Genomic DNA, 13,806 nt, shown 5'->3' on the forward strand with positions numbered 1-13,806 from the left:
CTGAGCTGAAAATCCAAACTTTTTTACCCCTATCACCTCAGTTGGACTTTTTTCTCTTCTATTTCTAAACAAACATATAAATAAATTGCTATATTTTTACCCTTTGTTCCCTTCTACTGTATGTGTAAGAAAGGAGAATATAATTTTTAAATGGGAAGATCTCTGAAAGCAAGAAATATAAGTATTATAAACTATTGACATGCTGAAACACAATACCAGAAAAAAACAAAAACACCTCATTATTGTTTCAGCCATTCCTCAATATTTCTATTATTAACTATGGAGTAGAAAATTTTCCCAAGAAATTTTCTCTTCTCCATAAAGCTATATTCCATCATAGTAACAATAACCATTTTGGCAATAGTACCACCAATCTGAATAATGGGAGCCTGCCAAAATACAGATAAAAATTTACTTTATTGTAAGAGGCTGATTTCCAGTTTTTATAGCAGGAAACAGAATATCATGTCTCAAGAGAAAACTATACTACAATTATGTCCGTGACTGGATGAATATTAACTCCTCACTCAATTTTCTTTTAGTTGACAGCCACATTAAATTTACACCATTTGCCCTTTTTCAACAGTGACAAAAATAGTAAGTCTCTTGAGTGGATTGTAAGCTTTGCTGATTGTGTATTAAAAGATTCTATAAGCAAAAACCAAAGGCTACTAGGTGAACCCATGCAAACAACAAGTTGTAAAAATTCCCGAAACAAAAAATCTATAGCTCACTACAGATGACACAATGAAGACTAGAGAGAAAAGCCATATAGTAATGCTACACCATTCAGCTCCAAGAAGCACATTATTTATAGTGCAGTCCACATATGGTCACTGCTAAATGTCAAATCAGCAGTCTTATAGTTACAGTTTGGAACTAGTGGAGTCCACAGATCTAAACAGATATGCAACAGGACAAAACTCAATTATACATATACTTCTAAATCCCTACATGAGCAAAGTAAACATCAGCAACTGGAGTTTGGAAACTTACATTATTTTTTTAAAAACTGTTCAGTCAACCTAACAACTATAAACACGGGATTTTAATCAGGTAAAACAAAGACCAACTAACGGCTGGTGGTAGTTTTACTTCCAACTGCAACGGTGACAACATATTTTACTATAGTGCAGGTATTTTGCCTTCTGCCCCCATCTCATTTCTCCTATTCTATGACAAAGGCCATAAAAACCATATATCCTAAATCACACCAGCCACAGTTCTTGGAACCATGGTGGAATTCCAGACTGAGCTACGGCTTTAAATTAAGTTTTGTTTTCTAAGTATTTTATCCTTATTAAGAATGTAGAGGATATAATTATAATGACTGGGACTTTAAAACATCATTAAGCAATAACTTAAAATTCAAGCTCTAAAAAGTTTCTTTGTAATAAGGGTAAAATAATACTTTCCATCTTCTCTGTAATTCAGATAATCAAGTTGTCTGGCAATTCATAATTTTCTTAAAACAAAGTTTTATTCCTGATCAAAAATTTTATTGAAAGATATTTGGTTGGTTGAAATAAAGCAGGGGAAATAAAACTTTTTAACAAAGATTATGAAATACTTTACAAATGCTGGATTTTGAGGTGTTTTCAACACTTCCTGATTGCAATGGAAATACCTGTATCATCTCACTAGCAAATCTAGGCTTCAAAGTTTACTAAAAGCATAATGCATTATTGAGTCTTTGTATTTCATTCCTCATCTTGTTGGTTTGCAACAAATTTACCCTATTACCAAAGAAAAAGACCTTAATCCTATACTCACAATAACCTTTCACACAGGCATATTTCTTGGCACAAACCTGTGCAGAGACTTCCACGGTTACCAGCTGCTGCAGATTACCTTTGTTTTAAAAAAAAAAAAAAAAGACTAGACCTTTAGCTCCTGCAATGATCTGTAGACTCCCAAAGCTGCATTATTTCCAGCCACTTTTGAGTTGCATGCTGTAGCAAAACAGTCAGCACCTCTCAATAGATATTGCTGCAGAGAAAGATTTTAATTCAGCAGAGACTTTCTATGTGTGAGAAGTAATGCCATTTCCCCCTAAGAACAAGAGAGTTCAATATAGTCAGCCATATAACTAAGACACGCTTATTTGGTGGGCATTCCTTAGGTGATAGGGCACTTCCTTTTTGGGGGGAGGTGGAAGGGAAAGGGGAATTGATACCTCAATATCAACTTTCATGCCAATTGTTTTAGCACAAGTTTCTTTAAAATCCTTTATAAACTTTCAATTTGTCCATAAGTGATTTGGTAATAGAAATAAAATCCCTCCTGTGTTGTGTGTTCCCCACTTCCATCTAACACAATGTAGGCTCTGAAGCTCCTCCTACTACCTAAACTACCATAATTAATAATATTTACTTATGTGTTTCAGGAATAAACTTTCATTACAAGTATAGTTTATTAATATACATCTCTGAACATACACTTATGTATAAAAATAATTAAACATTCAGTCTAAGGACTATACCATTCATTATTCTAAGTGCAGAAGATAATACTATTTAATAAATAGAGCACTTATCAATTCCACTCCTACTCTTTGAGATTACTCAACAATGACTATTCAGTCAGATTGTCTTCTGATAGCATTCTTCCTATGACATGTGCTAGAAAAAATCCTGGACAGTGTGAGAGGAAAAACAGCATTAGTCTCACACACCAACGGAAGGAACTTTCCAAAAACTTTAAACTACACGTAGCCCTAAAATGCTTTTAAAACGTTAAATATTAGAGTTAAAAAAAATCTTTATTGAGTAATAAACTGCAAATTTAGTCTAATTAGCGTATGTAAGACTATTAATCATGTACCTTGTAGATATGTTAGGTCTTGCTTTTGACAGCTATCTGTTCTTAAACTATAACCCAAAGAAACATTTAAATAAAACAGAAAAGTTAAACTATTTTTCAAATACAAAATACTAATCCAGCTAGCTTACAGATTTCATTGTACAATTCTGCCTTGTGATAATTCCCAAGATAATACAGAACAAGGCATAAACTTCAGTGATTTTTAACTTAGCAATGCGGGCTTGGCATTTTATCCTCAAATCAAAACAATACTGGGCTTTCAGCACAATATCAGATGTGAATTCTCCCTCTGCAGCATTATCACATGCGTCATCAATTACTGCCATGCCTAAGTCTAGCATCATGCCAGCACATTAAGACAGAAAGTACTATATGCAGTGTTCACTGGACCAGAAGAACAGAAATAAGAAGGGGAGGTGGGGAGAAAGAAACCCTAGAGAAGAAATTAAAAAAAGGCAGACCGTGCAATACAAACCAGATCATGGCTGCTTAGCTAATATGGGCCAACTGCTGTGGAAGAAAAATGTCGAACACCCCAAGTTGTGTAAATTTCCGTAAACATCTAAACACACACACAAACACACACACAACACCAACCTAATTAGGAACATAAATATATGTTGATCCTTTACTATGTTACAGTTTTGAATAAAAGCTAAGTTAAAATATCTGTGCTCTCTAAACTGCCTTATTTTCCTGAGGAAAGAAGAGAAGCTAGTGTTTCTTAAAAGGAGAGGGGAAATGTCTTGACTGCTAAAAAGATTAAGATGTCCTCTTCAATCATATTCACTCAAGTTTACTAATTCACTGAAACCCTTATTAAAATATGTACACTTAAGCACAAATGTTAAAATACTGACGATACCGACAAGTTTAGACATTTTAACAGTGAACTGCGTAATTTACAAAAAAAGGGCTTTTCAAAATGAAAATAATGTTCAAAAATTAAGATTTTTTAAAAAAATTAACAATCAGGAAAATAAATCTTGTCGTATTGTTTTATATCATTATCCAAACTAAGCCATGTGAAGAGACAAAGAATCAGCTTTTCACAAAAACCAGACATCTGCTTAAGCTACCAAATTTGTCATGTTTCACAAATGTCTGGTAAATATATTAGTCCTTAACTATTCCTGATAGAACATTTCACATGTGATTGTGTTGCCCAGGAAAGTGAAACTTTTAAAGGATCAAAATACATTTTACTCCTTTATTCAATTTACAAAAACACTAAACTTTAACTTGCTATCTTTAACAGAATATTAGTATGGGCCAAAATGATATTTTTCTATCAAATTCAAAATTGTTTCTAGATTTTTCAGACTGAGTTCCCAAAATATTAAATATTCGATTACATCCCAAATTCTATTTGATTACTGTAGGGCATGCAAGAAAACAGCTCTAAACTATACTATAAATTATTAATAAGTTTAAATTCATTCACATCAAGTGTCACACGAACACTACCTAACTAACTATGACCCAAAATTAAGCACTGATCATCTTACCGATTCTATAGGCTTGTCAAGTGATGCTTGTTCAATTTCCAAATGTCCTTCTTCATACTGATCAAAGTGATTACCCTGAAAAAACAAGACTACAGTTATTTTTCAAAAGTAATATATGCCAAAATTACTAATAATCTAATCAAGCTAAGGGTTATTTTTAACTTCATTTTCAGTAGACAATCCAAACTGCGCTACAAAATCAGACTTTTCTAAATCTATAAAAATAATTTATTAGGAGTCTAGGCTTAGTAATATGAATTCTTCCTGTGTCTAACATTGATATTGCTAACTAAAATACTATCAAGCATTTAGGATTATCAACTTCTTCTCAGACTGACTATATTATGAAAACTGCAGATCTTCAAAACAAAAGCCATGTTCAACTTTTCATGAACAATCTTGTACTAAAGAACTAATAGAATGAAAATTAAACCTGTAATACTGTTCAATGTGATAACATTGTTTTTAACTAAAACTGCTAAAACATTCAACTTTAAGTGCTAACTACTCCCAAGTTTCAAGGAATCCAAAAACACAATCTCTTAACACATAATTCCAAATACAGCTATTCCTCAAATGATCTGCCAAGAGAGATAAACATGTCTGGATAATGCCATATTTGACCATAATCAAGCAAGCAGTCACTGCAATGAGAATAAGTCAAAACAGTTCAACTGAGGATAGGTGGGGACAACTCGGATATTCTCTCTAATCATGGTTTTCTCTGATCTCCCTTCTCCAATAGAAAGAAAGAGCTCATAATTTGGCTTTAAATCAGAATACCACTTTTCTGGTTCCCTTTTTGTTACAAAAGAAGAGGTTGTGATGGTTTGTGAGTCTTGAATTGACCTAAATCAAAAGACTAAAGACTTCAACCTAATCTACATTAATTCAGTGTGTGGAGTGAGTATGACAACTTGAATGTTAACCTAACAAAAGGTTACTTTATTTTCTTTCTTTCTTTCTTTCTTTCTTTCTTTTTCTTTCTTTCTTTATTTTTTTTTACTTTTTTTTTTACTTTTACTTTTTCAAGGTAAAATCTTAATTGAATAATTAAAATTCAAATATAGAGACCTAGAACATAATTTGCCACACTGTATCATTAAATACTAGGTTACTTATTTCCCTCATGAGACTGTAAAGTCCTTAGGAACAAAACTAAATCTTGTTTCTCTCTTAAAACCCTAAAACTTAATACAGTGGCTAAACATTAAAGAACAATTAAGTGCTAAAACTGTGTAGTATTGGGCAGCCCAGGTGGCTCAGCAGTTTAGGGCCGCCTTCAGCCCAGAGTGTGATCCTGGAGACCCAGTCAGGTTCCCTGTATGGAGCCTGCTTCTCCCTCTACCTGTGTCTCTGCCTCTCTCTGTGTCTCTCATGAATGAATAAATAAAATCTTAAAAAAATAAAATAAAATAAAATAAAATAAAACCGTAGCACTATAAAATTCTGGAATTAGACATTGATGGTGGTAATGGTCATACAACATTGTTAATGTACTTAATGCCACAGAATTTTATACTTTAAAATAGTTAAAATGGTAACTTTTATATTGTATTTTACCACAGTAAAAATAAAAATAAAATTGCGCAGTAGGGTCTATTCAAAAAAAGGAGTAACAGGAATGGGTTTTCCAAAGAAAAACAGCAAATCCTAAAATTGCAGAGCAGGCATTCCAAAAATGAGGAAAAGCAATCATCAACAAATACTAAAAAAGGAAAAAAAATAGCTGTAAATCCTGAAAGTCTGTCTTAATCTCCAATATTTTGTCCAACAAGCTCTTTAAAATTAACTTTGCCTCTTACTTTAACTTCTAAAGCAACATTTAAAAGTTTAGAAACAATTACTTACAAGGTGTTAACTGCAAAGCACTTGAAAATTCCCAAATAAACATCCAAATACTTAGATTAACTCAAAAACCTCACATTATAGAACACCACCATTGTTCCACTTAATTCTTTAAACCAACAATTACTGGATACTATTTTTTCCCCCTCCTCTCCTCCTCCCTCCGCCCCCCTCCTCCTGGATACTATTTTGAAAGTAAATCTTTAGAGTAACTTAGGACATGTTTTAAATCAAAAGAGAGCTGCCCCCAAATTTATCACTATCTTTATCACTATCAAAGATGATATAATAAAAACATGAACACATGGAGATATTATGAGAGAACTACCAAATAATTCTACAAAAAAGAACATGGACATTTAGGAAAAGCCATTCTAGTTCATCCTTACTGCATGAGAAAGCACTCAAATTTTTCCAAATAGATAATGAACCATTAGCAAAATCCTTTTATCTGTAGATTTGAAGTCATTTTAAAGATTTTATTTTTAGGGCAGCCCTGGTGGCGCAGTGGTTTAGCGCCGCCTGCAGCCCGGGATTTGATCCTGGGGACCCTGGATCCAGTCCCAAGTCAGGCTCCCTGCATGGAGCCTGCTTCTCCCTCTGCCTGTGCTCTGCCTCTCTCTCTCTCTGTCTCTATGAATAAATAAATAAAATCTTAAAAAAAAAAAGATTTTATTTTTAAATTAATTTCTATACCTAACATGGGGCTCAAATGCACAAGCCTGAGATCAAGAGTTGTGTGTGCTCTACCAAATGAGTCAGGTGCCCCAGACTTAAACTCATTTTAGAAAAACCTTCTGTAGGTTACAAACAATAGATTCCAAATGAGGTGCTTAACAAATTTCTAAAAACAGCTGGCTAAGCTTTCAAATCATTCTGGAGCTATCAGACACAATACAAAACAGGATTAATAATACAGTTCGAGTCCAGAAAAAGACCCATCCACTTATTATTATTAAATGATCTTCAACAAAAGTACAAAGATTTCCATTGAGAAATAATAGTATTTTCAATAAATGGTGCTGGAAACTCAGCATCCATATGCAAAAAAAAAAAAAAAAAAAAAGCCTCGACCCATACCACAGATAAAAAAAACAAAACGAAACGAAACCAAAATATATCACAAACCTAAATGTAAAACCTCAAACCAGAAAGTTTCTAGAAGGGATCCCTGGGTGGCGCAGTAGTTTGGTGCCTGCCTTTGGCCCAGGGCGTGATCCTGGAGACCTGGGATCAAATTCCACGTCGGGCTCCCGGTGCATGGAGCCTGCTTCTCCCTCTGCCTGTGTCTCTGCCTCTCTCTCTCCCTGTGTGACTATCATAAATAAATAAATTTTTAAAAAAATGTTTCTAGAAGAAAATATATAGGAGAAAATCTCTGTGACCTTGGGCTAGACAAAGGTTTCTTTTCTTTTCTTTTCAAGATTTTATTTATTGGGAATCCCTGGGTGGCTAAGTGGTTTAGTGCCTGCCTTTGGCCCACAGCATGATCCTGGAGTCCCGGGATCGAGTCCCACATCAGGCTCCCTGCATGGAGCCTGCTTCTCCCTCTGCCTGTGTCTCTGCCTCTTTCTCCTCTGTGTCTTTCATGAATAAATAAAATCTTAAAAAAAAAAAAAAGATTTATTTATTCACAAGAGACACAGAGATAGAGGCAGAGGAAGAGAAGCAGGCTTCATGCAGGAAGTCCGACACGGGACTCTATTCTAGGCCTCCAGGATCACACCCCGGACTGAAGGCGACATTAAACCACTGAGCCACCCGAGGTTCCCTAGACAAAGGTTCCCTTTTTTTTTTTTTTTTTTTTAAGATTTTATTTATTTATTCATGAGAGACACAGAGTCTGGGAGAGAGGCAGAGACACAGGCAGAGGGAGAAGCAGGCTCCACGCAGGGAGCCCGACGTGGGACTCGATCCCGGGTCTCCAGGATCACGCCCTGGGCTGAAGGTGGCGCTAAACCACTGAGCCACTCGAGTTGCCCTAGACAAAGGCTTCTTATGCTACACTGCCAAAGCACAATATGTAAAAGAAAAAAACTGAAAAAAAAAAAAAAATGGACTGGGGGAAAGTAATTACAATTCTCATACCTGATATAGGACCTGTATATCCAAAACACACAAAGAACTTTCAAAACACAGTAATAAGAAAACCCAATTTTCAAAGTGGGCAAAAGATTTAAACATACTTCAACAAAGATGATATACAGATGGCAAATAAACACTCAACATCAAAAAAAAAAAAACCACACTCAACATCATTCATTAATCATTAGAGAAATACAAACTAAAGCCACAAGGTGATACCACTACACATCTATTAAAATGGCTTAAAAGAAAAAAAAACTAACAATATTAAGTGCTGCTGAAATTGTATGGTAACCCTCACAGATTGTTGGTGGGAATGTAAAATGGTACAGCCACTTTGGAAAGTTTGGCAGTTTCTTATAAAATTAAACACACGTTAAAAAAAAAAAATTAAACACACACTGGGGTGCCTAGGTAGCTCAGTCGGTTAAGCAACTGACTCTTAGTTTCAGCTCAGGTCAGGATCTCAGGCTCATGGGATAGAGCCCCGCGTGTACGCTCCACACTCAACTGTCCCTCTCCTTCTGCTCCTCCCCCTGCTCACACTATCTCTGCATGTACGCTCCATGCTCAACTTGTCCCTCTCCCTCTGCTCCTCCTCCAGCTCACACTATCTCTAAAATGAATAAATCTTAAAAAAAAAAGTGTTACCATGTTGTTTATTAAACATGCATAGACAGCTCTAGAATACATAAGCAGCTGATACTAGAGACTAACTCTGAGAGAACTGAGTGCCTAAGAGACAAGAAGAGACTGAGAGGGAGGTCCTGTTTTTAATTGTATGTTTTTTCCTTTTGAATTTTATACTTAATACCCTAAGACTCAAATACTCTAATAGAAATCACAACCATTCTGTTTATCTTTGAATGCTTAATCAACTCCATTAAAAATTTCTGATAAAATTATTTTAAAATTTATTTTCAAGTGATATTGATTCAAAAATACATAATTTTCATTTTAAATGTTTATAAAAACAAAATGAAATCATGATTTGTTTGGGTATTTGAAATTTTTTTAAAAAGCATATACTTCGCACATAAAGGTCACAAGTTCTTTTTTGCCAGTCTTCTCAATGATTGACACCAGAGTTGCTCTTTTGCTGCTGAGTTTGACTATTAAAAAAAAAAGGCATCTACCAATCATGCACAATGTAATCCCAACTTTTTTTTTTTTAATTATTTGAGAGACAGACAGAGAGAGAGAGCACACAAGCTGGGAGTGGGGAGCAGTGGCAGAGGGAGAAGCAGACACTCCACTGAGAGTCTGAGATCATGACCTGAACCAAAGGCGGATGCTTTGGTTCACCAACTGAGCCACTCAGGTGCCCCATAATCCCAACTTTAATAAATTTCAATTAAAAAATTGAATCAGTTTAGATAGAAAAAATTAATAGTGAAAGACACCAAACTATCTGAACTCAAACTTAGAAATTAGAAGCAAATGATCTCTTCAATGAAACCAACAAATTTATACATTAAAAAATAAAAATACAGGATGCCTGGGTGGCTCAGTGGCTGAGCACCAGCCTTTGGCCCAGGACGTGATCCTGGGGTCCTGGGATCGAATCCCACATGGGGCTCCCTGCGTGGAACCTGCTTATCCCTCTGCCTATGTCTCTGCCTTTATCTCTGTGTGTCTCTCATTAATAAATAAATAATATCTTGGGCAGTCCCAGTGGTGCAGCGGTTTAGCGCCGCCTGCAACCTGGGGTGTGATCCTGGAGACCTGGGATCAAGTCCCACATCGGGCTCCCTGCATGGAGCCTGCTTCTCCCTCTGCCTGTGTCTCTGCCTCTCTCTCTCTCTCTCTCTCTCTCTCTCTGAATAGATTTTTAAAAAAAAAAATAAATAAATAAATAAAATCTTTAAAAAATAATAAATAAAAATACCTTTCTGGTATTTTTGACTAATAATACTCTAAATTTGTGTTAAGGAAAGAAAGCTCAGAGGGGAACACAATTTTAACAGTTTACTCCTGTGGTCTTGCTAAAGCAGTACATTTATTTGTTCCAGCTATCTTTTGAGTACCTATTAATAAGTCTTAGGAACTGTGGACTTCACAGGAACGATAGCAAGAATCCTCTCAATAACCCGGCATGAACTGGGTACTATTCTGTATGATGGCAAATTGAACACCAATAAAAAATAAATTTATTATTAAAAAAAATAAAAATAAATATTTGCTTTTTAGAATAAAAATAATAACCCAGCATGATATGTAGCATTATTTCCTTTTTCATATGTATAATTCAGAGGGTGTAAGAAATTTGCTCAGTTACTTAAATAGCAAGTAAAGAAGCCCAAATTCTAAGCCCCAGTCTTAAAGTCTGTGCTTTCTGGTATGCTACCTTTGTGATTTTTTTTTCCCCAGGAGATAGAGTTAGGAGGAGGAACACTGGAAGACAGCACATTTTCCATAGCTATTACAAATTTTAATGCAGATTATATTCACTTCTCTAATATATTTAAAAAAAAATTAGAGGGTTGCCTTGGTGGCAGAGTCGGTTAATCATCCAACTCCTGGTTTCCACTAGCAATCTCAGGATTGTGGAATCAGGCCCTGCGTAGTTTGCTTAAGACTCTCTCTTCCTCTCCCTCTGCCCCTCCCCCCCCCAGCAAGGGGTGTGGTGGTGCTCTCTCTCAAAGAAATAGAAGAAAAAAGAAGAGAAGAGAAGAGAAGAGAAGAGAAGAGAAGAGAAGAGAAGAGAAGAGAAAAGAAAAAAGAAAAGAAAAGAGAAAAGAAAAGAGAAACAAAGAAAGAAACATCGAGGGATCCCTGGGTGGCGCAGTGGTTTGGCGCCTGCCTTTGGCCCAGGGCGCGATCCTGGAGACCCGGGATCGAATCCCACGTCGGGCTCTCGGTGCATGGAGCCTGCTTCTCCCTCTGCCTGTGTCTCTGCGCCTCTCTCTCTCTGTGACTATCATAAATAAATAAAAATTAAAAAAAAAAAAAAAAAGAAAGAAAGAAACATCGAATAGGGGGAAGAGTTCAATACTATTTTATTAATGCAACGATTAGGGAGTTACAATAAAGGTTTTGTTTTTTTTTTTAAGTTTTAGAACTATACATAAACAGGTTAAGTTATACAGAAGGGGTAAAAAAATCAAAAAGGTAGTTCCTTGGGCAGTCTGGGTGGCTCAGCAATTTAGTGCCCCTTTCAGCCCAGGGCGTGATCCTGGAGACTGGGGATCAAGTCCCACCTCTGGCTCCCTGCATGGAGCCTGCCTGTGCCTCTGCCTCTCTCTGTGTCTCTCATAAATAAATCAACAAAATCTTAAAAAAAGAAAAAGAAAAAAGGTAGTTCACTAATTACAACTGTGTAAATTTATGTGGACAAAAAGTGAGTGGTATTCTGAAAATGTGACAGCAGATAAATATACCTCAAGAAACACACCTAACAAACACCTAAAGTTTAATTTATTAAACTTTAATAAATGTATATACAATTTTACAATTGTATTTTAATGTATATACAATTTTAATACAATTTTAGGGGCACCTGGGTGGCTCACTCAGTTAAGTGTTTGCCTTAGACTCTAGCGTTGGTTGGGCTCCCTCCTCAGCAGGGAGTGTGCTTGCTTCTCCCTCTAACTCTGCACACCCCCACCCCCGCTCATGCTCTCAATCTCTTTCAAATATATAAATAAAATATTTTAAAAATATATTTTAGGGGAACGCCTGGGTGGCTCAGCAGTTTAGCGCCTGCCTTCGGCCCAGGGCATGATCCTAGGGTTCTAGGATCCGGTCCCCAATTGGGCTCCCTGCATGGAGCCTGTTTCTCCCTCTGCCTGTGTCTCTACCGCTCTATCTCTCATGAATAAATTAAAAATCTTTAAAAAAGTTTTTCTAGGGATACATGGATGGCTCAGCGGTTGATCATCTACCTTCAGCTCAAGACGTGATCCCAGATCCGGGGATCAAGCCCCACACTGGGCTCCCTGCAAGGAGCCTGCTTCTCCCTCTGCCTGTGTCTCTGCCTCTGTGTGCCTCATGAATAAATAAATAAAATCTTAAAAAAAAAAAAAGTTAGTGATAGAAGTTGATTTTAAACAGTCTGAAAAGAAATATTCCACAACTAGCCATAACTATATTAGTGAACTGAGATTATTTAACATGAGCATCTGCTTGATTTGCCATAATAAGCCAATGAATTAGTTGCAACATCAGAAAAATATAAAAACTGCTCATATTTTTTGCTGTTTTAGAACTTATCCTTTTAAATATTAGGAGTATAATACCAAGTCACAAAAAGAAGCACCCACCAACAAAAATGTACTTTCCATAAAAGAAAAATTATTACAGCTTTAATCTTAGAAATTTAATCAAACTGGTTATCACCAATTCTAAGTCCTGTATTTATTCCTTATTTACTGTATGTCTTCAAACAAATCAAGTTATATTTTGCATCTACTGTGTACTCATTTACAAAATGAAGATCTTTATTTTTTTTAATTTAATTTAATTTATTTATTCATGAGAGACACACAGAGAGAGAGGCAGAGACCCAGGCAGAGGGAGAAGCAGGCTCCATGCAGGAAGCCTGACGTGGGACTCGATCCCGGGTCTCCAGGATCATACCCCAGGCTGCTGGCGGCGCTAAACCGCTGCACCACCAGGGCTGCCCAAAATGAAGATCTTTAACTGGACACTCTTTTTTGTCATTTCTTGATCTAAAATTTCATAAATTGGAATGCCTGGGTGGTTCAGTGGCTGAGCATCTGCCTTCAGCTCAGGGATTGGTCTCGGAGTCCCGGGATCAAATCCCATTATCAGGCTCCCTGCATGGAGTTTGCTTCTCCCTCTGGCTATGTCTCTGCCTGTCTCCCATGAATGAATAAATAAAATCTTAAAAATAAATATAAAATTTCATAAATTTGCAAATTTAAACTTAATTAAAGTTAGCCTCTAGAAAATGGTTAAGTCATTTAAAATTTGTTAACACAAAAACACATAGGTCATCAATTCCTACAAAAGAAAAACGTTAGCCACATTGGCAATAATCCTTGGTGGTGAAATATAAAACATTTTCACCTACCGTCAAAACAAATGTAGTCTTATTCCATGACATTTAAACCAAGTAAAAGCAAACAAATGCTCTTGGTTTAATGATGACTTTTTAGATTCAACACCAAAAGCATGAGTCCTGAAAGAAGTTAAGTTGGGCTTTATTAAAATTTAAACTTTTTTTTTTTTAAAGATTTTAAACAGTAAAACAAAACAAAACAGGTTGCCAGGGACTTTGGGGAATAAGAATGGATGAGTAGGTAGAGTGCAAGAGATTTTTAGAGCAGTGAAACTATTCTGTATGATACTATAATGGTGGATACATGTCATTATACTACATTTGTCAAAACCTACAGAACTACACCAACAGTAACAGACATACCACTCTGGTATGAGATATTGATGATGGGGAGGCTATGTGTGTGAAGGGGGAAATGGATATATGGAACTCTCTGTACTTTCAGCTCCACTTTGCTGCAAATCTAAAATTGTTCTAAAAAAAACAAAGTCTAGGGACACCTGGGTGGCTCAGCGGTTG

At 36.0% G+C, this 13,806-nt stretch overlaps 1 protein-coding gene across 8 annotated transcripts in view; it reads right to left on the reverse strand.

Annotated features, from left to right (window-relative positions):
• The window catches only part of GPATCH8 (G-patch domain containing 8), a 117,292-nt gene that overhangs the window by 82,214 nt on the left and 21,272 nt on the right, over positions 1-13,806 (reverse strand). For 4 of the 8 annotated variants that reach the window (XM_077853511.1, XM_077853509.1, XM_077853512.1 and 1 more), the window contains exon 2: positions 4,332-4,406. In XM_077853511.1, the coding sequence (XP_077709637.1) occupies positions 4,332-4,406 (75 nt within the window). Of the gene's footprint in view, positions 1-3,298; positions 3,334-4,331; positions 4,407-13,299; positions 13,408-13,806 lie in introns of those variants that run through there. The other 4 variants (XM_077853513.1, XM_077853515.1, XM_077853510.1 and 1 more) reach the window with 3 other exon arrangements.

This window comes from Canis aureus, chromosome 16 (assembly GCF_053574225.1).
Source record: "Canis aureus isolate CA01 chromosome 16, VMU_Caureus_v.1.0, whole genome shotgun sequence".
Lineage (NCBI taxonomy): Eukaryota > Metazoa > Chordata > Mammalia > Carnivora > Canidae > Canis > Canis aureus.